This window comes from Dasypus novemcinctus, unplaced genomic scaffold, assembly GCF_030445035.2.
Source record: "Dasypus novemcinctus isolate mDasNov1 unplaced genomic scaffold, mDasNov1.1.hap2 H_5, whole genome shotgun sequence".
Classification (NCBI taxonomy): Eukaryota; Metazoa; Chordata; class Mammalia; order Cingulata; family Dasypodidae; genus Dasypus; species Dasypus novemcinctus.
Window position 1 is genome coordinate 109,342 of NW_026688142.1, and position 26,766 is coordinate 136,107.

General features: G+C 48.9%; 2 protein-coding genes and 1 long non-coding RNA gene across 9 annotated transcripts in view; 2 read left to right on the plus strand and 1 right to left on the minus strand.

Moving 5' to 3' along the window:
- Positions 1-4,374, plus strand: part of LOC131277464 (serine/threonine-protein kinase tousled-like 2) — a 108,749-nt gene extending 104,375 nt beyond the window's left edge. For all 4 annotated transcript variants that reach the window (XM_058292514.2, XM_058292515.2, XM_058292512.1 and 1 more), the window contains one exon: positions 1,636-4,374. In XM_058292514.2, coding sequence (XP_058148497.1) covers positions 1,636-1,809 — 174 coding nt within the window. In that variant the 3' untranslated portion in view covers positions 1,810-4,374. The remainder of the gene's footprint in view (positions 1-1,635) is intronic.
- Positions 4,375-12,975: 8,601 nt separating this feature from the next.
- LOC139438491 (uncharacterized) lies at positions 12,976-14,279 on the minus strand. Its single transcript, XR_011648180.1, has 2 exons — positions 14,217-14,279; positions 12,976-13,353 (listed from the first exon to the last, which is right to left on the minus strand). It is a non-coding gene; the product is annotated as an uncharacterized lncRNA (long non-coding RNA).
- Positions 13,715-26,766, plus strand: part of LOC131272930 (C-type mannose receptor 2) — a 55,604-nt gene continuing 42,552 nt past the window's right edge. For 2 of the 4 annotated variants that reach the window (XM_058292517.2, XM_058292519.2), the window contains exon 1: positions 13,717-14,277. In XM_058292517.2, coding sequence (XP_058148500.1) covers positions 14,175-14,277 — 103 coding nt within the window. In that variant the 5' untranslated portion in view covers positions 13,717-14,174. Of the gene's footprint in view, positions 14,278-26,766 lie in introns of all 4 variants that reach the window. The other 2 variants (XM_058292518.2, XM_058292516.2) reach the window with 2 other exon arrangements.

Below are 26,766 nucleotides of genomic sequence, written 5' to 3' on the forward strand. Positions count from 1 at the left end.
GATGGAACTGTAAAGAGACAGCAATGAACAGCACAGACAAGGTTCTCAGGGACCTTACATTCCACTAGGTGAGATGAACAATAAAACAAAGAACAGATGCATTTCAGATAGTGATAAATGTTATGAAAAAAATAAGTCAGAGTAAGGGAGATGGGAAGGTACAAACCCTCTTGTAGATACAGCATGGTCAGGAAGACCTCAGTAATGAAGTGACATTTTTGAGCAGTGATGAATGATGTGAAGGTGGGAGCCATGCGTAGATTTGAGGGAAGAGCATTCTGAGCAGAGAGAAGTGTGTAAAGCTCAGATGTGAGTGTGAGTTTGGCAGGTCCACAGATCAGGCTGAGCAGAGGGGAGAGTGGTAGGAGAAGAGGACTAGGGGTAGATTGTAAAATGTGATGGGAAGCAGTTGAAGATTTCCATCAAGGCAACAATGTGATGATTTCTGTTTCAATCAATCACTGACAGATGTATAGAGAGAAAATTCAAAGTAAAAGGAGTGTATTTGACTAGCATTCAACCCAAGATAACCAGTTTAAATGCAGTTCCAGAATTCTCACAAATAAAGTTTCATTTTTAAAGGCCAGGGATCGGATCATTTATGTGCATTTTTCTGAGTTTGTTTTTGTCTTCCAGATGCTTTTACCAAGCAACTTCCTATAAATGACTTTGATTTTGAAAAACCATGCTTGGTATTATACTTTTATATTTTGTTAATCAAACATGAAAAATTTGGAAAACTAATAATTTGATGTTTTATTTTTAAAAAAACAACGGGCAGTTCTTTAGCTTTATTTTAATTTTCCTTTTATTTGTTTTGGATTTTTAAAAACTGATTTATTTAAAATATTGTTACTAGACTTTCATTAAACAAAACTGGTTAAAATAATGGGAAAAAGGCAAGCAAGAAAACACAGATAGTCAATTTAAAGTACTTTAGCATTATAGCATAGAAACTGAAACTGCTTAGCCTTTTCATAGATAATGCAAAGTAAACCTCCATGTCGGTCGTATATTTGGATTCCACAGTACACCCCTCACAGCATGTTTTTATGTCTGAAGTACTTTTGGAGATACAAGTACTATTTAGGCTTCCCTTTACTACTTAGGTTGTATGCCTGATCATTGGCTTAATTACCTTTCAGGGGAAAATGAGACACTTGGGGAAGCACTTACCAGTCTCTGACACATTATAGTATTAGTAAATGTTGGTCTCCTTTCCCTGCATATGGTGGTAGTTTGTCATGAGAATTCCCACTTCCTCAGGAAGTTCATGTGAGGCCATGGCCTGTATTGGCAGGGCCATGAAATTTAACTGTTTCCATCCAAACCAACCAAGGCAGAGATTTTTTGGTTGATCTGTGGGGCAGAGGTATTGAAAGGCCATGCCCCTTTTTCCCGCTTTCAGGTATGGCTCAGTCACCTCCGCAAGAAGGAGTTATAGAAGTCCTACTGCCAGTGCATCTCCTTCCCTTGCCTTCTCTGGGTCTGCCTGGTGGTTTCCAGGAAAGACGCTAAGCCCCTTCTTAGGAAATGTTTGCGCTGGGCCCTGGCACCTAATACAGAGCCTGAGGGTGCCCTAGGGGGGCTCACGATTATCTGCTTCAGGCTTCCTTAAGAAACTTTCCTTTGCAGGCATTTATTCGGCGATGCTTGGCCTACCGAAAGGAGGACCGCATCGATGTCCAGCAGCTGGCCTGTGACCCGTACTTGCTGCCTCACATCCGAAAGTCAGTCTCCACAAGTAGCCCTGCTGGAGCTGCTATTGCATCAACCTCTGGGGCATCCAATAACAGTTCTTCAAATTGAGACTGACTCCTAGGCCACAAACTGTTCAACACATACAAAGTGAACAAATGGCATTCAGCAGCGGGTTTGGGACATAGCGAATCCGAATGGATCTCATGAAACCTGTACCAGGTGCTTTTATTTTCTTGCTTTTTTCCCATCCATAGAGCATGACAGCATTGATTCTCATTGAGGAGAAACCTTGGGCAGCTCTGGCCAGGCCTCGTAGGAAAAGGCCCCACCCAAGGTTCCAGCGTCACCGGCCACTGTACGTGGCTGCTCTGAGTGAGGAAAATTTTTAAAAGAAAAACTGGTTCCATGTACTGTGAACTTGAAAACATGCAGCCTCAGGGGAGGTCCCTGATGGACGCAGTGCTTCAGATGAAGAATGTGGACTTGAAAATACAGACTGGGCTAGTCCAGTGTCTATATTTAAACTTGTTCTTTTCTTTTAATAAAGTTTAGGTAACATCTCCTGAAAAGCTTGCAGCACAAAGGCTCAGCTGGGGATGGTGTTTGACTTCGGAGGAAAAAAGTTGCTATTGCCTGTTAACGGCACTAGAGTTAGCGTTTTATCCCTAAATAATTTCAATTTTTAAAAACATGCAGCTTCCCTCCCCCCTTTTTTATTTTTGAAAGAATACGTTTGGTCATAAAGTGAAACCCGTATTAGCAAGTACGTGGCAATGTTCATTCCAGTCAGATGCAGCTTTCTCCTCCGTCTGGTCTCCTGTTTGCAATTGCTTCCCTTGTCTCAGTAAGGGAAAAAGAATTGAGTGGGAGTACTAAGATGTGTGGGTTTTTGCCATTGGACGAAGAATGAGGTTAGAAGACTGCAGCTTGGAGTCTCTCTAGGTTTTCAACTATTTCTTCACAATTTGAACACTTGACGGTTGTCCCTTTTAATTTATTTGAAGTGCTATTTTTTTAAATAAAGGTTCATCTGTCCATGCAGTCCTCTTGGATTCTCTGAGTATAGTAACTATCGAAACTGTTCCAAAGCTAGGCAGATGCTCCAGGGATCAGTAGTTCCTACCCACAGTCTTTGTGTGCTTGCTAAATGGTGTACATTTCTTGTTAACCATGTTATTAAAACTTGATCAGCACATAAGCTTTCCTCTGTTAGATCTGTTGGCAGGAATCAACCTTTCCCCAGTCCTTTAAATTTTGTGGGTGTGTGGTTGTGCGTGTGTGTCTGTGTGTGCTTGTGCACACACACTTTGTCTAAATCACTTTAATAGATTCATCAAGTGGAATTTAAAAAATAATCTCAAGAGGAATAGGTATTTCACATATAAACATTCTTTTGAAACTAATTTTTTTTTTTAATTTGGTTGATTCAGAGGTGTGTGATCAACGAAGGTGGAGCTGAAATGGGAGACACATGGCCTCACCGTGCCCTTGAAATAGCAGAGCACTCTACAGTAGAGAGGGAAGGAGGCCAGAGTCTGAACATGTGGCAGCCAGCTTGGAATGTTACTGACATATGTGGCAAGAGGGCTCAGCCAGAAATATTTAAAGATACAGCATTCAGGCATGCAAGTTCCCTGGTCCAGAGGAGGGAAGTCAGGAAGGGTTGAGAGCTCTCAAATAACTCATGATTCTAGTAGTTTTTTTACATGTAAACGGTGCCACTAACTACACATTTTCTAGGATTTCTGTTTATTCTCTGGACTTGTTCCACTCTCTGCAGTATCAGGCGATCTTAAGGGAAGATGGAGTGTGCCGGGAAAGAAGATCGTGGGTAGGAATTGTCTTGTGGAACTATGAAAAGAAGGACATCAGCCCCAGAGGCCTTGGTGCCCTGACTTTCCCACACTATTTTATTGCAACAATGTATGTGTGTGCGTGTGTTTATGTACATATGCACGTGCTCACAAACGTGTGTGTGTGTGTAGAGTACCTTTTTTTCTTAACCATTGCCGTCAAGCTGCTAAGCCAAGAGCAGCCATGGGATCTCAAGGTTGAGCAGTGCTGAAAGGATGGTGTCTGCATACATGAAGAGATGGATGAAGTTGGGACCATGTATAAACTTACTAAAACTAATATTCCTTTTTAGTTTTCCCTCTCACTCATTGATACAGCCTTTTTTTTTTTAAGGTTGAATAAAATTGTGCATCTTTAAACCTTCCCTCTAACTATTTGCCCCCTTTTATCCCATGAGCTTATAAGTGAAGCTGCAGGACTTTATTGATCTACCTTTTCTGCTCTAATGCTGAAGAAAGGGTATAATCTCCCTTTGCTCCAGGCCTGGGGCATGGGTAGAGCTGACTATGCTTTTTGAGTCTGGGCAAGGCCTCTCCCCTCAGCATGAGACAAGCCCCAGGGTACATGCAGAGATTTGACCTTTTCTTGTCTTTTAAATAGCCAGTGAAAGAAATCACCAAGTGAAGTTCTTCCATGACATATTTTGTTAATATGGGTTTCACTTTTTCCAAGGATAATCCCTTATTGCCACAGTGTTCATTTCTTTTAAACGATGACAAAAGATATGTATTAATTTGTAATTAAACCCAACCAGACTGTTTTGGCCTCTCCCAATAGGGGGAAAGAAAGATATTAAAAATTTAAGTTTTAAGACATGAATTTCCCAGCCTCTTGATTTTACTCCAGTTCTTCAGCTTCAAACAGGACCTTACCTACTACTACCTGCAGTGTGGATAGTGGAATTCTGGTGGTGGAGTCCCAGTAGATGCTGAAGGCATGAGGGAATGCGTTAATTCATGGAATACTTTTGCCCCTCCAGTGTGCCAAGAATTATGCTTGTTAGTGGGACTGCAGCAGTGAACAGAATAGGGGTGAAGGCTTTAGGTCCCAGGAAGGGGTGGATGGAATGCAAGGAACTGAGGGGAGGGAATTGGCTCTTAGGTTTCCATCACAAGATAGGCAACTATAATTGGAAAATCACCAGTCAGAACCAGACCCCACTTCTGTGACTGACCTGGGCATGTTTGCGCACTGTTTTAGAGGGTTTGCCTACCTCCTTCCTTCTAATCCAGGTAGGACAGGTTTTCCTCCTACTGACATGATGAGCAGTCAGAGAGGTCTTGTGTGTTGTGTTTTGTTTTTTTCTTTAGGAGGTACCAGGGATTGAACCAGGGACCTCATACACAGGAAGCAGGTGCTCAACCACTGAGCTACACCCACTCCCCAGTGAGCATTGGTTTTTCCATTTGTTTTTAGGAGGTACCAGAGATCAAACCTGGGACCTTGTATACATGGGAAGCAGGTGCTCAACCACTTGAGCTACATCTTTTCCCCTTGTTTCTTAATTTAGAAAATAATTCTCTTTAAATACAGTTACCTCTCTTAGATCCTAGAGCTAGATGCAAGGATCTGGTCCAGATCCTTGCTTCTAGGAAGGCAAAGGTTACTTACAACTAACCTGACCTTCCCTGCTGATTGTTTACTTTTTTAGACTCTTTCTCTTTCTTATAGCACTCAGATTGCCCAAGCTATCTTTGTCTGTCATTAAATTCTGCCTGGGATAAGCTGGGGTAAAGGCATGATGCACAAACTTGTTGGTATGGGAAGCCCCTGCTTCCTAAAATTAGCTGTTATATCTCACAAGCTGGCATTGTCAGCTGCTTAGACAGTCCTGCTTTGGGCAAGAAATGGAGACCTTTTGGGAGTCTTTCCTCTGCTTTGAGATTCATTGTTAACCTCTGTCTTAGGAGCTCAGCAATCTCTGACCCTGGATCCAAGAATGCTTTTGACTGCATCTAAGAGGAGCAGCCTCAAAGTCAGTTGTTCTCAAAAGTCAGACTCCCAGGCCAGCAGCAGCTGCATCACCTGGGAACTTGTCCAAAACTCAAGTTCTCCCCCGGATCTGAATCAGAAACTTGGGGTAGGGCCCAACAGTCACTTTTTAACAAGGCCTCCAGGTCATGCTGCCTTAGGCTCTTTGCCTCTGAGATGGGATGAGTGCTGAAGGTTACCAGTTGTCCTGACCTTCCCATCAGTCCCATCTAATGGGTGGGGGGTGGACATTTGGGAAGGAGAGAATGGCTGCCAGGCAGTGCCTGAACTCACCCAGCTGAAAGACATGATGACCCTTCTTTTATTTTCCATGTTAGGAATGTGTGCTGGACTTTCCTAGGACCAAAGTCATACCTATGCTGCCTTTTCAGGGAGTACCAGGAGGGTACAAGTGCCTTGGTACCAAACAGTGCACTCAAGACTTATTAATTTCTTTGAGCAAAGCTTCTCACTCTCATCCCCTAGTCTTCCCTTAAAATAAAAAACTCACAGTACCTTATTGTAGACTAATTTATCATGTTTTCCCTTTACCTGAGGGGCCCACCCAGGGCTGCAGGAGAGGGCGGACTGAGGCCTGAGCCTTCTTAAGAAACCAACCTGGCAGTCTGAATCGAGAGTAAGGAGAGCCTGGGGCTGGACTACAGATCCCTGGGGGTAGGGGTCAGGGGAGGGAGAAGTAGAGAGGTTGTGGAAAGTGGAGAAGGGTTATGAGAGGGAGTGGTTAGGGATTCTGGCTGCTACTGAGCTCTCTGGGTGAGTTGGAGGAACCTGCCAGAGGCTGGAAAAACAGTCAGGTCTGGGAGCAGGTCTGGACCTAGTGGGGGCAGGGAATACAAGAGCCTTATTGTGCTGGAGGAGCTCAGCAGGGGCTTGAGACAGGCTGGAGTCAGCCAGGGATATGTGTGTGTGTATGGGGCGCTGGACAAGAGACCCCCATGGAGAGAGGTATCTGAGAGCAGTTGGCTGACTGACTTGGCCCCACCTTATGCCTGGCCACAGGTCAGGCCTCCTGGGTGTGGAGGGAAGTGCCTAGCTAGAGAGCTGTGGTAGCCTCAGGGAGCAGCCTGCAACTGTGGAGACCCTTATCCTGAACCTTTTCACTCTGAAGGCAGCTTGGGGGTTGGGGGATGCATGGAGGGCAGGATCAGCCAAGAGAATGGGTTTCTCAACTGTGTTGCTTTGCAACCTAGGTGGGGCAAGGTATGGGTGAGTGAAGTGAGGCCCAGAAAAGGTTGGTGACTGGCAGTGGGTGGAGCAGGAGCAATTAAAGGAGGGGTCTGTGGGTTTGAAATTTTTGTGAAGCAGGCTTTGAGCACTGTTTGTGGGCAGAGACAGCCTGTGGGCCAAGGCCACAGTTGGCACTCTCAGCTAGAGAACCTTGCCCTAATCTGGGGCTGTACTGGCCCAGGCTCCCTTCACTGTATCCCTCCTCTCCCCCATGACTAGCCCTTGGAAATCTGGGAGACCCACGAATCCTGGGCAAGCCTGGGCTGGATCTGAACTCAGTTGGGGAAAGGGGGGCATGGCTTCACATTATATTAGTGCTTCAGGTTCCGTAAGTCATCTAGTCCTGTCATCTTGCTTTATAGGTGAGAAAGTGAAAATCCTTCCCTGCTCTGCCTTTCCCTTTGGAATCTTCCTGCACTTCAGTGTCTTCACTGGCCAAGCAGGAATGGGTCTCTCTGCCCTGGCTTCCTCATGGGTGCTGTGAGGCTTGAAAGGTGTGGCATTTTGATATTACTTATGAATTCCAAAAAGAGATTCTGATTATGTTTGTAAACTGGACTGTTCCTCTGGGCATGATACCTTTTGATTGATTTAAATTCAAAGGCTTTACAGTTTCTTGGTTAAATCAAGATTAGGGCTTTGATTCCACCATGTCATTAGGGTGTGCAGGTTTGAGTCCCTTCCCCCTTGGTGGGCTATATAAAGGGGCACTCGATCAAGAAGATGGAAGTAGACATACACAGGAAGAGAAACAGCTCCATAGACACAACAGAGGTCCCAGGAAGAGAGATGAGCCATTTGCCTGATAGTTTACAGCTATGAAAAGACCAGAGCAGCTAAGCCTGGAAAGAAATGAGCCCCAGAAAGAGAGACGAACCCAATGCCAGCTTACAGCTGAGATAGGAAGAAGCTGGACCATGGAACCTTAAGAGGAAGAAGGCTGAACCTTTGCTGATGTTGCCCACCATCTTGCTTTTCAACACATGGCAATAGAGTTTGGTAACCTTGAGTTAGACTCTTTAGGACCTTGTAACCATAAGCTTTTACCCCAAATAAATTCTCTTTATAAAAGCCAATAGAGTTCTGGTACTTTGCATCAGCACCCCTTTGGCTGACTAATATAAATGGCATGAGAAATGTGAACATGTTTTCAGCAACTGAAAAAGTAAAAGGCAGAGGGTGTTGCTAGATGCCACCTACCTTGTTACAGTGGCCCCCAAAGAGATGTTTGCAGAACATGGAAGGCCCCTGGTGTGGGCCTCTGCCTGTTGGTAGAAGGAAGCCTGTAATAAAGACGTGAGTCCTTCAGCCTGGCTCCCATGCCCTAACAGAACCCCCCTACCCCACCGGGAAGCAGGAAGAGGAAGGTCTTTTCCTTAACAAATTAATTTCAGGAGCTGTAGCTTCTTTGCATCTAAGAGTTGCAGACAACTACCTGTGTTGGTTTGAGTCTTTTGTGGAGCCCTGAAAATTATGTTCTAAAATTGGTCTGTTCCTGTGGGTGTGGGACCCTTTTGATTGGACTGGATTCAATTGTGGGCCTTTGATAGGCTTGGTTCAGTGAGGCTTGACCCAGGGTGGGTCTTGGCCCTCTTGCAGGAGTCCTTTGTGAATGGAGAAGGAAAAGCAGAAACAGAAAAGTGGCAGAGACAGAGAAACACCAAGAAGCTGGAGTCAGTGGAGGACAGAGGCATGAAAAGAGGTCTCTGACAGGCTGAAAGAAATGAGGCCTAGAGAAGAGGGGAGAGACAAGTCATATGGCTGATTGTCCACAGCTGAGCTCCAAGAGGAAGTACACCTGGAGAGAAAGGCAGACACTTTGGAAGATACCAGCCACCATTGTGCCCTGCCACTTGGCATGAGTCTAGGATCACCAGCAGCCAAGCTGTGGTGAGACAGAATCTCTGATGATGCATTGGTTTGGACATTTTCAAAGCCTCAGAACTGTAAGCTTTTAATCTAATAAATTCCCATTCTAAAAGCCAGTCCATTTCTGGTATTTTGCCTTGGCAGCCTTTAACAAATTAACACACTACCCATAGTCTTAACACTACCCTGTTCCTCAGCCATTTCCCCTGCCCCATGTCACCTTGACAAAAATGAGCCTAGTTTTGGAATTGTAGGTAGCTGTAGAGCTCCAAGTGAGAGCTAGGTTCAGGTTACAACTTACTGTGTGACTTTGGGCCAACTGTTCAAGCTCTGAGCTACAGGTGCCACATTTATAAGCTATCCTCTTAAAACACACCTATGGAGATCTGTTTATAATATGCTGGGCTAGGCTCTGTGGGAGATTTTTTAAAAAGTTTATCAGACTAGGCTTCAGCTTTAAGAGAGGTTATAGTTTAGAAACTAAATACCAGCTAGGAGATGGTGTGTTCAAGTGTGAAATGAGGCCATGGGGGATTTGGGAGATGACATTGAACTGGGCTTTGAAAGATAGGCAGAATTAAATACAAGGATAAGGGGAGGGTGTTTGCAACGAAAGGTCCGTCATGCTGTCCGTGCTCTTCCCGCACAGAATGCTTGTCACTCCACAACCCTTCCATTCCCCTCCCCCTCCAGGCCTTTGCAAATGCTGTTCACCTGTTTTGGCCATTGGGCCATCTTTGAAAACTCCACTTAGGTGCACCTCCAGCCTTCCCTCATCTGGGGTTTCCCAGCATCTTGCGTGTGTCTCCCTTACTTCACTGACCATATCATGTTGTCACAGTGTGTGCTCACTTGCCAGGCTCTCCCACTGGACTGAGACCACCATGTGAGTTGGCCCCATGGTAAGCCCAGGGCCTGGTTGAAGGAATGACGAGTCATGTGGCCTGCATAGTGCCTAGAAAGGGGAAGTAGCACTGGGCAAGCCGAGGTATAGGACCGAGATGTGAGACTGTGGAGGAGGTTGGGGCAGTGTGTCAGTCTTTTGGTCAGGGAGTGAACAGATCAGAGCTGGGCAGGGACAGCTGGGGAGCCTAGGTGGCTGGTTCCACAGTCCTCCACAGCAGTGCTTTTTGTTTGTTTGATGGTTACCCTCCGTAAGAAACATACTTAACATCTCAATCCAATACATATTTCACAGAACAGTACTTAACTCACATGCAGTGTGCTGATATTCACTGTTTTACTTCATTTTTAAAATTCTGTTTACCACTGAATGGTTGAAAAACTTTGCTTTACACAGACATGCCTCCTAGGCACCCCAGTCCACTTCTTGCTTCACTAGGGGCTATGGGAAGTTTGGCCAGCCTTTTGGGAGTGGGATGGGAATGGTGGGTTGTTGGACATAGTCACCTGGCTCCTGCTCTGTTTAGTGGCTCTGTTCCACCAGGGGTCTCAGGAGGAAGGGGTGGGTCAAGGGAGGAGCCACCTCTTTTGCCTCCTGGCCAGGATAGTGGGAGCCACAGAAGGCTGTTGGCTAGAACTAGGCCAGCCTTGCTTTAGAGATTCAAATACTAAGACTAGAGAAAACTGCATCTTGCCAGTCCTCCCAAGTGGAGACAGGAAGCAGTGAGTATCCTAGAGGCCTTTGTTTTGTGTCTTCTGCAGTATCCTGAGCCACAATCCTGAGCTCTCCTGTCCAAAGCTTACTCCTGGACCCTGTTAGCAGCTGGAAGCATTGTGGTTTCTCCTAACTGGGAACCAAACCTATATCCAAACTCCCAGACTCCTGAGGAGGAAGTCTACACTTCCTGCTTCCTGGAAGAGGCTGTGAATATCTTTTATCCCTTGGGATAAAAAAGGGGTGGTGGGGGGCAACGGGGTTAAGGTTTGGGGTCTCTTTAAAGGCGTAGTCATCTAACCCAGACCTTGGGCAAAGTGAATGGAGACAAGTGCAGAGGCCCTCCTGGAAGTGGGGGAGCTCTTCTAGATGTTCTCCAAGAGAAAGAAAAACGCATCCGTGGGAAGAACCTAGGGAAAGTAGGCAGACTATTTCTTAGGTTGTGTTTGTGGTCACAGAGGGGCAGAACAGTCAGGAGAAGAGACCAGCCATAAAATTCCCCTGCAAGGTGGGTCAGGGAGAAATAGCTCTTTAGGTTTAGGTTACCAGACTTTACCAAGGCTGCAATGCCTAGAAGACGTGGGGGCTCCTTGAAACTTGTATCTGCCTAAATCCCAAGGGTACCTTCTTCCTTTCCTTCTCAGATCCCCAGTGCTGTAGGTAAGGGGTAGCCACATGGGCTCCAAAGGGGTCAGGGGGAGGTTGTGTTGTCTTCTCAGGTAAAAATAAAATGCCCAGTGTTGCAATCCTGCTAAAACTGACCTGTGCAGAGCTCACAGGCAGTGGTGGGAGATAGGCTGAGTGAGGAGTGAGAAACCAGAAGACACCCTGATGTCCAAATGTACGAGGAAGATGGGAAATGGAGGAAACTCTCCTGTGAACCAGGAGCTATGCCAGCCCTTTACACGTAGCACTTAATTCTCAAGACAAGGTAGGAATTGTTCCCCCACTTAGAAGTGAGAATTGGGAGTCTCAGAGCTTAAGTAACCTGGCTCAAGGTCACTAAGTACTACTTGGGAGAGTCGGGTCTTTCCAACTCCAAGGTCTGTGCTCCTTCCACTCAACTGGTTTTGACAAAATCAGCAGACTGGCAGTGCCTCTTGCTGTCTGATAGTTGGCCAGTATTTGGAGGAGACCCATTTCCTGGTATTCCATTTTGGCAAAAATGCCCTGGACTGGGTCAGAGCCCTCGCTAAGTCCCCAGCACCGAGCCCACGCAGCCCTCTGGAAATGGCTGTTGAGCCCAGCAGTGGTGTGGATGTGGATACAGATGTGGGCACAGGACACTGCAGCTTCTCTGGAAGCAGATGAGGCTCTGGGTATTGGTGAGGGGTTTCTCTGAAAGTCCTCTCAGAAAACCCCCACTCTCCTGCAGACCATAACCACATTCCCGCTGACAACTGATCCTGCACAGGAGCTTAAGAAGCGGGGGCTGGGCTGAGTCTCCACAGGGAGAATCACCAGACCTGGCCCTGCTCTCTGCCCTGGGAGCTCAAGATCTAAGATGGTGGATGCAGACACAGACCCAGGCTGACAAGCAGCGCAAGGTGATGTGTAACCCTGGGGCACTGGAGCTGGAAGTCTCACGGTGGGGGGAAACTGGGACAGAACCTGAGAGACTTGAACAAACATCTGTCCCCAACAGCCTGATGCACTTTCATGCTCTTTGGCCTTGGAGCGAGTTTTCTCTGCCTGGAATATGGCAAAAAATATGCCGATATTGCCCACCAAGTGAAAAATGTCTAGGGTTAGTACCATGCTTTCTCACCATTGTTTCCCCAGCAGCTAGTACAGGGCTAGCAATCAGTGATTGTTCAATGAGTAAATGAAGAAATGAGTGAGCACCTCCTCTGTGTCACGCAGTCATGTACTGGGTACTGGCAAAAGGTGGACTTTCTGGACCCATGTCACTCACTGATGATGTCAGGTAGTTGGCTTCTGTCCTGCTGGCAGGAGGACTGCCCCAGCCTACTCAGGCTGGTGGGGAGAAGGGGACCCTGGTTCAGAGCTTGGAGGGCCCCTTGAGGGCCCTGCCTGAATTCAGAGGCCATGCAGTGCCTTCAGAGGAAAGGGGGCCCCTCGGTGAGGACTGTGGCCAGCACATCCAGAGACAGTGAGCAGATGGAAGCTTGTAAGACAACTTAAAGAAACAGTGTCCTATGTGTTGGCTGTGCAGATGGGGGAAAAGGGAGAGCAGCTTAGCTGAAGCTGGCAAATCTTCAAGCCCCTGTAGATAAGAGGACTGTGAGAAAGGGGCACCAAGAGGAGATCTTGGAGGCTGCCCCAGCACCTCCTGTTGCGTGCAGAGCGCTGGGTTCCCAGGATACGCCACACCAAGATGTGTCCTGAGGGGCAGAAAAGCAGCAGTTGCCACAAATGACCCAGCCCTGTTGGTCAGACCTGCCCGAGCTAGCCATGAATTGCCAGGGGCTTTGGGCCTGGCTGCTCACCACTCTTCAAGGCCAAGGTCTGTGGGTAAGGATGAAAGCTCCTGGCGGGGGGACTCTAAGGGATTTCAGTGAGTGCTGGCTTGGGGGCCCTGCAGCCTCTGCACTCATTTGCCAAGAATCGCAGCCTGGCAGAGGTGTTCAGTGAACATCTCTGACCCAACACCCTCATCACAGGGATGAGAAAGATTTATCCAAGGACAGGGGTAATAAAAAAGAAGAAAATGTGAATTTGTTTCCCAAAAAACACAGGAAACAAAATTCGTATTATAGCTTCATATTGTTTTTATTTGATTATTTGCGGTGGGAGAACCCGAATCTTCTCTGCATTTAGCGCCTTTAAAAGTCAGTCTGGCAGGGAGCCCACAGTGCCCAAGCGACTTTTCCAGGTCTCTCAGGGAGTGGTGGTAGAGGTAGGGCCGGGCTCCAGCCATCCTCACAGTCCAGTGCTTTGCGCTGCGGTGACCTGTTGCATAATACTGAATAACGTCCATAAAACTTCCCTTTTATGAAATTTCCATTTGGTCCTTTGCGACAGCGGCCAGCAGTCCAGTTGCTGGGGGCGTGATGATGTCGGTCTTCTGGGACATCCAAGTGGACAGATTTTCCCTAGGTTTCTGGATGCGGCCCCAATCAGCAAAAGTGCTACACCCGTTTGCGCCAAGGACGTGGGCACAGAAGTCACGCAAATGTTTGAACAAGACGTGCAAGGATTGTTAGCGCTCCCTACGAGGAGCAGGGGCCCTGTCTCCCCCTCCCCCACACTTCGCCCGGGTGGCCGAGCTCTGCGCTCCACCCCTTCCCCACCAGCTCGGGGGAGGGGTCCTCTTAGGCGTGGAGGTAGCGGAGGTTTGGCGGCGAAAGAAGCCGGGAGGAGGTGGCGGGAAAGAGGGGAGCCGGTAGCCTGGGCCAGCCGCGCGCCCGCGTCCCCGACCGGTGGGGCCTCGCAGCACACAGCCAGCCACGCGGTGAAGTTTGCGGAAAGTTTTGCAGTCGCTTCCCCGCCCGCGCCAGCCGGGGAGCTGTGACGCAGCGTCTGGGGCGCCAGGAAGGTTTAGAGAGTTGGAGAGCGAGGCCGAGAGAGAAAGGGAAAACGCCAGAGGAAGAGTGCAAGCCCCGGGTTCTCTTAGACCCCGCTATCTTCCTCTCCCGCCACCTCTTCTTTCTCTCCTGGCCCCGTGCCCACCCGCGCCTCCTCCCCTTCCCCTCTCACGCTGCCAGCTTCTCTTCCCCTCTGCCCCTCAAACCCTCCTCCCGGGTTCTGCGCTCCTCCCTCCGCCCTCCCTCCGCCCGCCTGCCTCCCCACCCTCCCCTCCTCTCTCCGGGAAGCATCACTTCGTCCCAACCCAGAGGAGGACACGAGCCCCTGGCGGGTGGTCATCGCAGCCCTGCGCCGAGGCTGCCACCGCGCGCTGCGCCCGTGCGCCCTCGGTGCCCGCGTCTGGCCCCCGCGCCGCGCCGTGGGGATGGGGCCCAGCCGGCCGGCCCCAGCACCCCGGCCTCGTCACCTGCTGCGCTGCGTCCTGCTCCTCGGGGGCCTTCACCTCGGCGCCTCCGCAGCTCTCCCGGGTAAGGCGCTGCCAACTTGGCCAACTTCGGGGGCCGGGCGGCGGGGAGCGGGCCTCTCTCGACTTGCCTCTTTTTTTCCCCAACAGAAGCGTGTGTGTGTGCATGCGTGTGTGTGTGTGTGTGACCGGGTTTTTAAAAATCGTCTCCGCTTTTTCGAACGCGGGGGAGGAGAGGGGAGGAGGAGCGCGCCTGGAGGTGGGGGAGGACCTGAGTGGAACCAGATGTGGCGGGTGGCAGGGGAGGGGAGACTGAGGGTCTTGAGCAGCCTCGGAGGAAGCGAGCGAGCGGGCTCCGGGGGACCCCCTCGCCCTGCCCTACAGATCACCCGGCGATGGCCCTGCGCTCGGCCTGGGGACCCGCAGGGCGCGTCCCGCAAACCAGAGACCGGGCCCTCCAGGAGTCTCCAGGCCGGCCCCCTCGCCCCAAGGACTCAGGCGTTGTTATTGATTTCAAATTATTCTTAAGGGTTTGTTCACCCTTCCTGGCATCTTCAGGGTGTTTTTTATTTTCTTTTCCACACTTGGACTTCAAGGATGGCTTGTAGCATGCGCATCCGCGCCACTTGATCCGAGTCCTGTGGAGCCCTTTTTTGCAGGACACAGGAACAGGCTGGGCACCGGGTGTGTGTATAATGTCTTGTCGTGCCAGTGGTTCTGTCCAAACTGGCATCCCCTCAGAGTGGACAGATCTTGGGTGGCAAGAGAGCTGCTAAAAAGATGCAAAAACCCAACCAACAGAAAGCAAAAAAAAAAAAAAAGAAAAGAAACTGCCTCTCCCTGCTTCTCTTTCAAAGGGGGTGACAGTGAAGTGTGGGGACAGACAGATCCTATGCCAAAATAATGGGAAAAATCTGCTTCCTGGGAGGTTGTCAGGGGTAAAGCTGGTATGGCCAAGCACCCCAGCCTGGGCTTGCTTTATGCTTAATCTGGGGATGGGGATGAGTGAAACGGGGTGGGGGTGGTGGGTGCAGGGTTTGGGGATTTGTAGAAGGACCACTCAGCCCTCAGGAGACCCTGGGGCCTCCAGCTGTGGCCACTGCTTGTTGGGTTGGCCTGCTGGGGTGACGTGGGGATCTGAGACTCATATCCTTCCTGATTATGCCCTTCCATGCTGTGGGTGCCACAGTCACACTGAGCAGAGCCCTCCTGCCAGGTCGCAACTCCCTCTTGACGACAGGTCCAGGCTCACACGCCTTCCCCTGCCTCCCTGCCTCCTGCTCTAGAGGACCTGGGGGTGGGGTGGGGGCTGTGTTCCAATGCTCCAGAGCACACTTTAAAGCCAGGCCCTGGGAGAGGGTCACAGCCAGAGTGCTGACTTGGCTTTTTGTCCCCTAGAGCTTTTGGCAAGGGGGTTTGGAAGTGCCTGGTGAGAGGCCCTGTCCGGGAGGATACCTGCAGTGCCCCCTCTGCCGCCCGAGAAGCGCGCGCACTGCCCCCCCTCAGTCCTTGTCCCCGGAATTGTGGCCCCACGGCCTCAGAGGGCCCCTTCCCAGTGGCACTGCACTGATCCACCCCCAGCCCCCACGAGGAAGAAAGGACACTGCCCCAAGGAGCTCAGGTCGGGGTGGGAGGGGGAAGGGGCAGGGGTGCCTGCTCTGCAGCAGCGGGTGAGCACGAGCCCTGTGAGTAACTCTCCGTCTGCCCAGAATGCTCCTGCCCCACCCTGCTACCTTCTGTTTGTCCTCCTCTGGGAAGCCTTTCAGAGCCTCCAGGCCGAATTCGTTCCAGCAGAGCTCTCATCCCCTGGGGCCTGAGGTGGCCGCCCCCCTGGGATGAGTTCCCCAGTCCCTGGAACCCACCCTGTCGCAGGAAATGCCTGGGGAGATACGGTTGCTCTTGGCCAGCCAGCACTGCTCCGGGTGAAACCCACTCTGGGGAGGGGGCCTTGGGTGGGTGGCTTCCTGCTCATCAGGTGGGGCGCCCTGCCGGGAAGAGGGGGCACTGCAGCCCCGTGGGGGGGGGGGGGGCGGCGGCAGCCTTGCCCTCTTGGTGTGCGCTGGCAGAATCCGTCTTCCACCCTTTCTCGCCCTCGGTGCAGCTTCCCGCAAAGCGCGGGGCTGCAGGGCCTCCTCGTTATTAATTGCGGTAATACTGCATTTTTGGAGCGTTCCCTGTTTGCTCAGCACCGAGCCAAGTACTTGGGGGAGGAGGGAAGGTACAGAGGAGTGTAAGATGCATCCTCCGGGAATATAAAAGCTTGTTGGAGAACGAAACACAAAACATTGAACAGGGCGGGGAGCCGGGAAGTCCACTGACCCAGAGCCTGCGCCGGGAGCCGGCCGAACGCTGTCTGTGCAGTTTCTCATTTAATTCTGATAATCCAGGGAGGTAGGTAGAGTTGGGCCCATTTTGCAGGTGAAATGGAAGCCAAGAGGGTCCAGTTCCTGACCCCAGGTCACTCAAGTAGAAAGTGAAAGGCTGGGACACCCCTGCCCCAGCTTACTGTCAGGAGGCTAGGGAGAGTGGGGGGCACAGGGTCGCCAAGACGTTCTGAGGTTCCTGGGTGGGACCAGGCTTCGCAGAGGCAGGGAGGGGAGCAGAGCGCGTGGGACCAGAAGGTGGACCGGGCTGTGTGGGACCACGCAAGGCTTGCCGGGCTGGCTGCGGTGGAAGTTGCTGAGGGGTGGGGAGGAGCTCGAGTGTCAGAGGGACTGGCCAGGAGCCTGGAGGCCAGGGTGGGGGAGCGACTTGCCAGCTGGCAGAACCCCTGGAGGCTTCTGAGCAGAGAAATGAGGTGCAGTGTGGAAAACGGGGTGCAGGGATCAGGCTTAGAGGTGGGTGAGTGAGGCACCCCTAGGAAATCTCCCTGTGATATGTCCTGGGGGAGTGTGGGAGCACAGGGGAGGAGGCGGGGTTCTTGAAGTCATCAGGTATTTGCTGCTACTGCTGGAGTCAGCTAGACAGTCGCCCACGCCTCCGCCCGAGTGCCTGGTGAGTCAGCCGCCAGGAGCCTTCCCACTTTTCGCCCCACAGGACGTGGTCTTCCTTGCTCCAGCCTGCTCGCCCTCCGTGAGCTGCCAGGGCCCCGTGGTGCCTGGCTGAGCTGGCGCTGGCACTGGGATCCCGCTCTCCCCTGGGTTCACCTGGGCAAGGTGGAAATGCAGGGAGAGGAGGTGGAAGCCCAGCTTCTGACACCGTTTGTACCCCGGGGAAGCCTTGGCTTTCTGCTGCCCACATGGTACGGCGATTTGGCAGAGGTGATGATTTCTGGCCACGCTGTGAAATTCTCAGAGGACTAGTTATTTGAATTCACCCTTAGAGGGAGCATGAAGCCGAAGCCCTCCCACCCCCTCCAGGGATGAAGCAATAACTGATGGCTGCTATTGTGTGCCCCACCTGGTGCTCACACCCATCTCACAACCCTATGGGTGTTCTCACCCACTTCACACATTAGGAGTCAAAAATCAGCTCGAGGCCACACCAGGAGAAAGTGGTACAAGTGCTGGTGGAAGGCTCACCGTGGCTGCAGAGCCTGAACGAAAGGTTGGAGGACTCTGCTTTGTAGGGTCTTCCTCCGTAGCCCCCAGCCCTCCAGGAAGTCCTCTCAGTACGGAGGAATCCTGAAGAAGTGGGTTGCAGCCCTTGGTTGTGCTTCAGCTGCCTGGCTGTCGGTCTCGTGGTCCAAGTGGACCCAGGAGAGAGGGACCAAGAGCCCTCTGTCTTCAGGATCTCTGAGGTTCCCACTCCAGGGGGGTGTCTATGATAAGTGGGCCTGATCCGGGAGGAGCCCGCCCTGCCCAGCACCTCAGCGCCCTGAAGGTCAGGGATTCCTGTGTTTGTTCATTCGTTCATTCTTTCTTTCATTCAGTGCGTGTGTGCTGAGCCCACGCAGTACTGAGAGCAGGGATTACCGTAGCCTGCTCTCTGTTGCGGCCCCCTCCCCCTGCCCACCCTGAAAGGGGGTCCCTGAACTTGGAGGGCCTGGGCAATGCTGGCACCTGATGTGTCCTCCTTTTCATCCCTCGTGAGACAGGGAAGGGCCACTCTCCCATGACGTGCTCCTGTAAACCTGGGCGGGAGGGCACTGGAGAGACGACGTAGCTCTTGGAACTCACGCTGGGCACTGAGTCCTACTCGCGCCTCTGCTCGGGGTCGTGTCAGCGAACAGGAAGGCGGATGAAGGCCGCCAGCAGCATCCGCGGCCCCCAGCCCCTTCGGAAACATCGTGTTGCCTTCCTCTCCTTTCCACCTCTCTGCCTGCACATTTCCTGCCCCTTCCCGGTTTCGGTTCCTTTTACTGCGGCGCGTCTGGCTGTGTGACTGCCCACCCCGACGCCTCCGGCCGCTTTCTCCTCCTCAGCGCCCACTGCTCTCCTCCCTGGCCCTCCTCTGGGCTTGCCCACCTCCGGGCCTTTGTGCGCACTGCACCCCCCCCCCTTCTTCCCTGGCTACGCTTACCCCTCCTTCAAGGCTCCAGGTCCCTGAGAGAGACACGAGGGGAGGCAAGCACCCAGACATGGCACATGGTGATAAGTCCCAGGACGAGGGCTGGCCCCCCTTTTTATCTTTCTCAGGAGTTGCCTCTAGGAGGAAACGGGGAGAAGCTTCCGTGGCGGACTGGGAGCTCCTAATGAGGAAAACCTACAAGCCAGAGTTCCTCAGCCTTTCCTGCCGTAATCGGTGTATTTGGAAGGGTAGTAGGAGGTGGTGGTCACCAGCGGCTCCTCCTGTAGACTGAGGCTGGCCAGGAGCATTCCTTCCTCCACTCTGTCCTCTGGAAATGGAGCTAGGGACGGTCCGTGTGACTGATTCAAGGCACTCACAGCTGTATGACCTCAGGCAAAGGCTGAGGGTTTTCATTCGTAAAAGGGAGAAAATAACACTTCCCTTGTAGGGGTATAAAAGGAATTACATAAACGTGAGATGATGTGTGTCACATGCCTGGTACAGTTCTGGGCACAGTCATTTCTTAGCAAATCGGATTAAATTATTGCTATTTTTATTATTAGGAAGAGAAAACATGAATTTCAAGGGACTCAGATATGATGAAACCAATCACCAATGTACAAAGTCCAAACTACAACCACTTTGTTTATCAAAGCCAGTGACACTTTGCTAACTACTTTAAGTGCCTAAAAGTAGTCATACTTTTTCTGAAAATAAATTTAAATCTTTTTTTTCTAAAGATTTATTTTTATTTCTCTTCCCTTCCCCGCCATTGTCTGCTATTTGTGTCCATTCGCTGTATGTTCTTCTGTGTCTGCTTGCATTCTTGTCATGCGGGACCGGGAAACTGTTGGTTTTTTTGTTGCGTCATCTTGCCGCATGAGCTCTCCGTGTGTGCGATGCCCCTCCTGGGTGGGCTGCGCTTTTTTCTCAAGGGGTGGCTCTCCTTGCGGGGTGTACTCCTTGTGTGTGGCAGCACTGCGCATGGGCCAGCTCACTACACAGGTCAGGAGGCCCTGGGTTTGAACCCTGGACCCTCCATATGGTAGGCAGGGTGCTCTATCAGTTGAGCCACACTGCTTCCCAAATTTAAATCTTAAAGGAAAAGACAAACAAACCTCATCTTCAAGTGTACTAACCCCTCAACCTTCTCAGTTTACCACCGTCCTTCATCTAACCTTCATTTAAGGTGAGCTACCATCCCAGTTTGCCCTGGACTTGGAATTTTCGGTGCTAAACCCTGGACAGTCCCAGGCACACTGGAGACAGTTGGTCACTCTGCCGCCACGTCCTGTCCACGCAGTCACGGATTGCCTGCTTAGTTCTTAACTGCTTCGCTGATGCCTAAATCCACTGAGGCCCGAGGCCTCACCTTGCAGCGTGGATGCTTTTGACAGACAACCTGGGTTCTGACAGAGCACACCCAGTGGAAACATTTCACACCATTCCCAAGTAAAATGGGATTGTTCCATGACAGGACTACCAAACCGCCTTGGTCTTATTAGCTGTACTCAGGATGATAGGGGAAGGATGTACTATGGTTAAAAATAATAGTGATAAGCTGGTTCCCTACCGAGGGAAATTTTTTGAAAATTCTCTCTTCTACAGGCCTTTGTGACAAAGTTTTCATCCATGGTCTCCCTGCCCCTTTCAGTCCAGGGCAGACGTTGCTGCCAGATTTGTGATCCTAAAGGGCAGCTTCAGTCACCACAGAATTTTTTTCCAGTTTCCCAGCTGCTAAAGCAAATCCCATACAATGTGTTGGCTTAAACAGTGGGAATTTATTAGCTCATGGTTTTGCGGTTAGAGAAGTCCGAAATCGAGGCGTCAGCAAGGCAGTGCTTTCTACCTGAAGACTGTAGCTTTTTGGGGCTGGCTGCTGGTGATCCTCGGTCCTTGGCTTTTCTCTCACATGGTAGTGCCCATGGCGATGTCGTCTTCTCTTCTGGGTTCTTTGGCCTCCAGCTTCTTGCCACTTACGCGGCTTCTCTCTTTGTGGCCTTCCTGTAAGGCCCAGCAACAGGACTAAGGCCCATCCTAATTCAGGTGGGCCTCACCTTAACTAAATAGCCTTATTAAAAGTCTCTATTTACAATGGGTTCATACCCATAAGAATGGATTAAGATTAAGAACATCTTTGTCTGTGGTGCATAACTCCAAGCCACCACAAGAACAAAGTCAAAACATTTTGAATATAGCACTCAAGGCCTTCCCCAGTGAGGTTCTACCCTTTATTCCTAACCCCTTGTGCAAGTCAGACGGAGCTACTTGCTGGTAACCACAGATGCCCCAAGTTCCTCCCAGCAAAACATCTGCTTGACTTTTCCCTCTGCCAGGGACACCTGGTTTCCACAGCTCTTTCTCCAAGTTGAGCTCAACACTGAGGTCGCCCTCACCTAGAAGGAGCCTTTCTTTCCAGAGCTTCTTAGCATTTAAAACTGCCACCTCTTGGTGGAGCCACTTCTTCCTTCCCCAGACTGACTGTAAGCACCTTTTTATCTCTACACGGGGTCTGGCCTGGGGCTTTGGATACAGTGGCATTTAGTAAATATTTTTTGAAATAAACAAAGATAGCAGGTAAGCATTCCCAAGACTTCTTTTTTTCTTTAAATATAAAGGCAATTAAGAGCTTTACCCTTCCAGAATTTAAGATTAAGATAGATGACATCATAGTCTTGAAAACCATATGGCATTTAAAATAAACAGAAAAAGTCCAATAGGCTAGAAGTAGGTTTAAACTGCTGTAAGACCTTAATGTGAGACACACCAGGAACAACACACTAATGGGAAAAGAAATCTGCTTTTAAGTGTAATTGAGACAACTGGATTGCAATTAGATATTTTAATTTCAATTTATACCTTGATGGCAAGTTGTCACATAGAAAAGTACAAAGACCTCTAGAAATTAAAGATGAACTTTCTTTAAAATATTTACTTACAGGGAGCAGATGTAGCTCAAATGGTTAAGCACCTGCTTCCCATGTATGGGTCCCAGGTTTGAACCTCAGTAACTCTTCAGAAAAAAAAAAATATATATATATATATGCATTTAAACTATTAAAAACAAAAAACCTAATTTTGGCAGAGCTGTTACAAAATCAATATGTATGATGGGAGCACTATAAATTGGTTTAAATTGTTCAGGATTCAGTGTTTCAGACAATATGTAAGAAACTATAAGACTATTCCCTTTGACCTCCTAACTCCACTTTTTAGGATTTAGAAAGCATTAATCTCTACAGGGGAAAATGCTCGTAGACATTCTTTCCGTAGTAGCAAAACAAATTAGAAACCACCTAAATGCCCAACAATAAGAGAATGGCTAAGCAAACTAAGATATCTTTACACTATGGAGAGTTTGCATAATTCCTTAAATGACAAATATATAGTTAATGTCAGTACATGGACATGTGTCCAAGAAAAAACATCCTCATGACTACAAGATAATCTTACAAAATGATAGGCACACCCTGGTTACAAGGGAAGATGCCTGCCTAATCACTGACATTCATTTCTTTTTTTTTTTTTTAAAGATTTATTTATTTATTTAATTCCCCCCCTCCCCTGGTTGTCTGTTCTCTGTGTCTATTTGTTGCGTCTTGTTTCTTTGTCCGCTTCTGTTGTCGTCAGCAGCACAGGAAGTGTGGGCAGCGCCATTCCTGGGCAGGCTGCACTTTTCTTTTGCGCTGGGCGGCTCTCCTTACGGGGTGCACTCCTTGCGTGTGGGGCTCCCTTACGCGGGGCACACCCCTGAGTGGCAGGGCACTCCTTGCACACATCAGCACTGCGCGTGGGCCAGCTCCACATGGGTCAAGGAGGTCCGGGGTTTGAACCCTGGACCTCCCATATGGTAGGCAGACACCCAATCCTTTGGGCCAAGTCCACTTCCCTCTTCCGCCAGTCTTTTTTTTTTTTTTTAAAGATTTATTTATTTATGTCCCCTTCCCCCCCACCCTGGTTGTCTATTCTCTGTCTATTTGCTGCATCTTCTTGGTCCGCGGCACAGGAATCTGTTTCTTTTTATTGCATCATCTTGTGTCAGCTCTCCGTGTGGGCGGCGCCATTCCTAGGCAGGCTGAACTTTCTTTCTCGCTGGGCGGCTCTCCTTACGGGGCGCACTCCTTGTGCATGGGGCCCCCCTACGAAGGGCACTCCTTGCCCGCATCAGCACTGCGCATGGGCCAGCTCCACACAGGTCAAGGAGGCCCGGGGTTTGACCGCGGACCTCCCATGAGGTAGACGGACGCCCTAACCACTGGGCCAAGTCCACCGCCTTCCTTCAGTCTTAATCCCTCAGGCAATCCCTTGTGCAAGTCAGTCCTGACATCTGTTTAATCCAGAGGTGCTTACCCTCAGTTCTGAAGGATCTGAAGATACAAAAGCACTGGTGGTTTTGGAAAGGGCTTGGTAGCTTGTTTATAATAGTGAAAACAAAACAAAAAGTGCGTGTAAAAAGAAATATGGATATATAAATTATGCTGTAGAACAGGAATTCTTGGCAAGGGTTCCATAAACTTGAACTAAAATTCAAAAAAACATTTTTGTGGAGATATGTTGGTGCAGGTGGGATATATTTATTAAATAATACACAGTATAATGTGGACTTAGTAAGGGGTCTCTGGTTTTCACCTGACTGGCAGAGGGGTCAGTGAAACAAAAAAGGTAAGAACCCCTGCTATAGAGCATAGAAACACAATGGAATATTATGTAACAGTGAATTAATGAACCTTAGCTATATGCAACAACATGAGTGAATCTTAGAGACATAATACTGAGTGGAACAAAAAAAAATTCTGGAGGACTAACTATGGTATGATATGATTTCAAACCATTGGAAAAGTTGAAAAAAATAAAATTTAAATGCTCTTCACTTGTGGCAGTTTGAGATTATTTTATGAATCCCAAAAAGAGAAAGATTATGTCTTTAAACTCATCTATTCCTGTATTGTGATATCTTTTGATTGCATTAAATTTGGTTGAAGGAACTTTGATTAAATTACTTGGTAAGATGGATTTTGGGTTTTCTATTGGACTCTATCATGTTGAGTCTCCGCCCTCTTGCTGGGTCTGATGCGTGGAGAGAGACACACAGACAGAGGAAAACGAAGCTGCCATTTTTGACCCTGTCACCTGAGAGAGGACTAGAGGCTCGTTTAAGCAGGAAGCCCCCAAGAGGCTGGGCCCACAGAGCAGCTCAAGAGGAGAGAAGCGCCCTAGAAGCTCAAAGAGCTGAGGCCCAGGGAGAGACAGGCCACATGCTCAATAGCTTACAGCTGAACTCAGAAAGAATGTGGTACCGAACAGACTGATAGAGGAGATGGGAGAAGAGACAAACCTCTGCCTGGTTGCCTTCAGCTGAGCTCAAACCTCTGAAGAGATTGGCGGCCATCTTGCCTCAACACGTGGTGTCTGCCTTTGATGAGAGAGCACCTCTTAGGGTACCTTGATTTGAACTTTTCATGGCCTTGGAACTGTAAGCTTTTACGCCAAATAATCCCCTTTATAAAAGCCAACCCATTTCTGGTACTTTGCATCAGCAGCCCTTTGGCAAACTGAAACATCACCTGAAGTGACCAACTGTTAACACTTTGCCACATTTGCTTTACCTCACTATGTGTCTTTGAGTGTGTATGGGGTGTTTGGTGAAGATTTGAAAGTTAATTGTTGACATCCTGACATTTCACACCTCAGCATGTATCAACTAAAAATCAAAGACATTCTCCTACATACCCATGATATAATCGTACCCAAGAAAAGTGATATAGATGAAATAATTTTATCTTTGTTCAGATTTCTCCAATTACTCTAGTAATGTCCTTTATAGCTCTCCTCCTTTTATTTTGGTCCAAGATTTAGCTAGATGTCGTATCTCTTCCATCTCCTTAATTTTTTAAAAGATTTATTTAGTTATTTATTCTGCCCCGCCCCTCATTTTTTTGCACTCGCGGTCTGTTCTCTTTGTCCATTCATGTCCTTCTGTGTCTGCTTGTCTCCTCTTTAGGTGGCACCAGGAACTGATCCTGGGACCTCCCATGTGGTAGGTGGGCAGCCAACTGCCTGAGCCACATCTGCTTCCCCACTCCATGTTTTAAAGCATAGTGCGCAGATGCTCTGTTTAGGACTTAAGTCAGCTGGATTTGGCCTGTCTCAGAAGGTCAGCCTCAGAGAGGTTTTCGTGACAATGACACATACAAGGTGCACACACACAAGAGCTAGTTTGCAAGTGAGGCTGCTGGGAAACGCTTTGTGGCTCTGTCCATTAATGTGGGACGGATGTTGTGGCATGTGCTGCTGCCTTCTTGCTATGCGCTTAGCTGAGTTTTTACAGAAGGGGAAGAGGCAAAGATAGAGGACTCAAACATTTTAATACAACCATTTAGAAAACAACAGAAACCATAATTTCATAAACACTAAATGATGGTGCATATGTGCGAGACTGGAGTGCAAAATCAGAAAGGCACTAGTATACCATATTAGGAGATAGCCTTTTTAAACTTCATAGCGTTTCTATATAATGTTGTTTGTGCAATAAGTGAGACAAGGAAACACTCTTACTGACCACATAAAGTCTGCCAGGGTCAGTATTAGGCAACTCCACGTACACTATTTTTTTTTATCTGCACATTCCTCTACTTCACAGATAAGAAAGTTGAGCCACATCACTCCGTGAATGGCAGAGCAGGGAATGCAGTCCAGGCCTGTTTGGTTCCATGCAAGCCCTCTTTCATATATTTATAAACAAAAATTAATTATAACTAACATTTGTGAGCCCACCACCTAGCCCAAGACATAGAATATTGCAATATTTAAATCTGTCTCTGTGTGTGTCTCCCGTAATCCCCTGCTGCGCCCACTTGGGCAATCTCTCCTGAATTTTGGTTTTGTCCATTCCTTGCTTTTAAAAATTTAATTCTTGAGGTATACGATAAATACGGAGAAGTGAAAATATTGTAAATGTTTAGCTCAATGATTTTTCACAAACTGAACACACCTGTGTAACCATGGCTCAGATCCAGAAAATGAGAACATTACCTGGAGCCCCAAGTGCCTTTAAACATATTTCCATTGTTTTATTAGGCTCTGGTATTTTTTCTTTGTGAACTGTCTGTTCATATTCTTTATTTTATTTATTCAGGTCCTGTTGCCTTAACACTATTGGGTTCTCTGTGTATTTCTCATTGGTTTATATGAGTTTCTTGCCTTATCTTCTGTTTGTTCATTTTAAAACTTTATTTGGGAAATATCTTTTCAGCACCCCCCGCCCCCCACGCACACTTGGCCTTTTTAGTAAGGTTTACATGCTTTGGATCAGGCTGCCTCCCCTGCTTTGGAGGGCTGTGAGCACCGCCTCTCGCACCCCCAGGCTTTCTGTCTGACTAACCTCCGCCCTCCCAAAGCCTCCAGCAGCCTACGGTATCTTGCGGGGAGCTTCCATTAGCGACTTGAATGAGGCTGTGAAAAGACAGTTTTATTTTCTTCAAGATAAGAATAGATTTTTGGGATTGTAAAATTGATAGCTATTCATAATATACAATTCAAATAGAGAAAGTTACCAAAAAAAGAAAAAAAAAAAGTCCCAGATTTCACCACCAAGAAATAACCACTCTTCACATTTTGGAGAACATCCCTCGAGATCTCCCCTCCCTTCCCCTCCCCATACATAATTTTGCATAGATGTTTTCATATTGTTTTGTGTCCTTCTTTCATTTGTCAACATGTCATCGACTTACTTCATGTCCAGCACGTCTGTTGGCTGCCTAGGATTCCATTGTATGGATGTACCGCCACTTGTCCCCTATTGAACATTTAGGTCATTTCTCGTTTTTCGCTGTTACAAACAACCTGTGCATCTTGGCAGAATGGACCCTTATTCTGACCTCCAGATTGATGGGGATCCTAACTCAGGGTAGGAAAACGTCTTGACCTGCACCCACTAAATGCCTGCAAACTCAGCCAGCTTCTTTGTTTCAGGGGAGTCTGTGCTCCTTGGCCTCAGGACTGGGTCATTGGCTTCACCCGTTTTTTTACATTCACAGAGGGAGCAGCTCTTTTGGTTTATGCCCCCTCCTGCCCCTTCCAGATGGCCTGGGTTTAGTGTAAAACT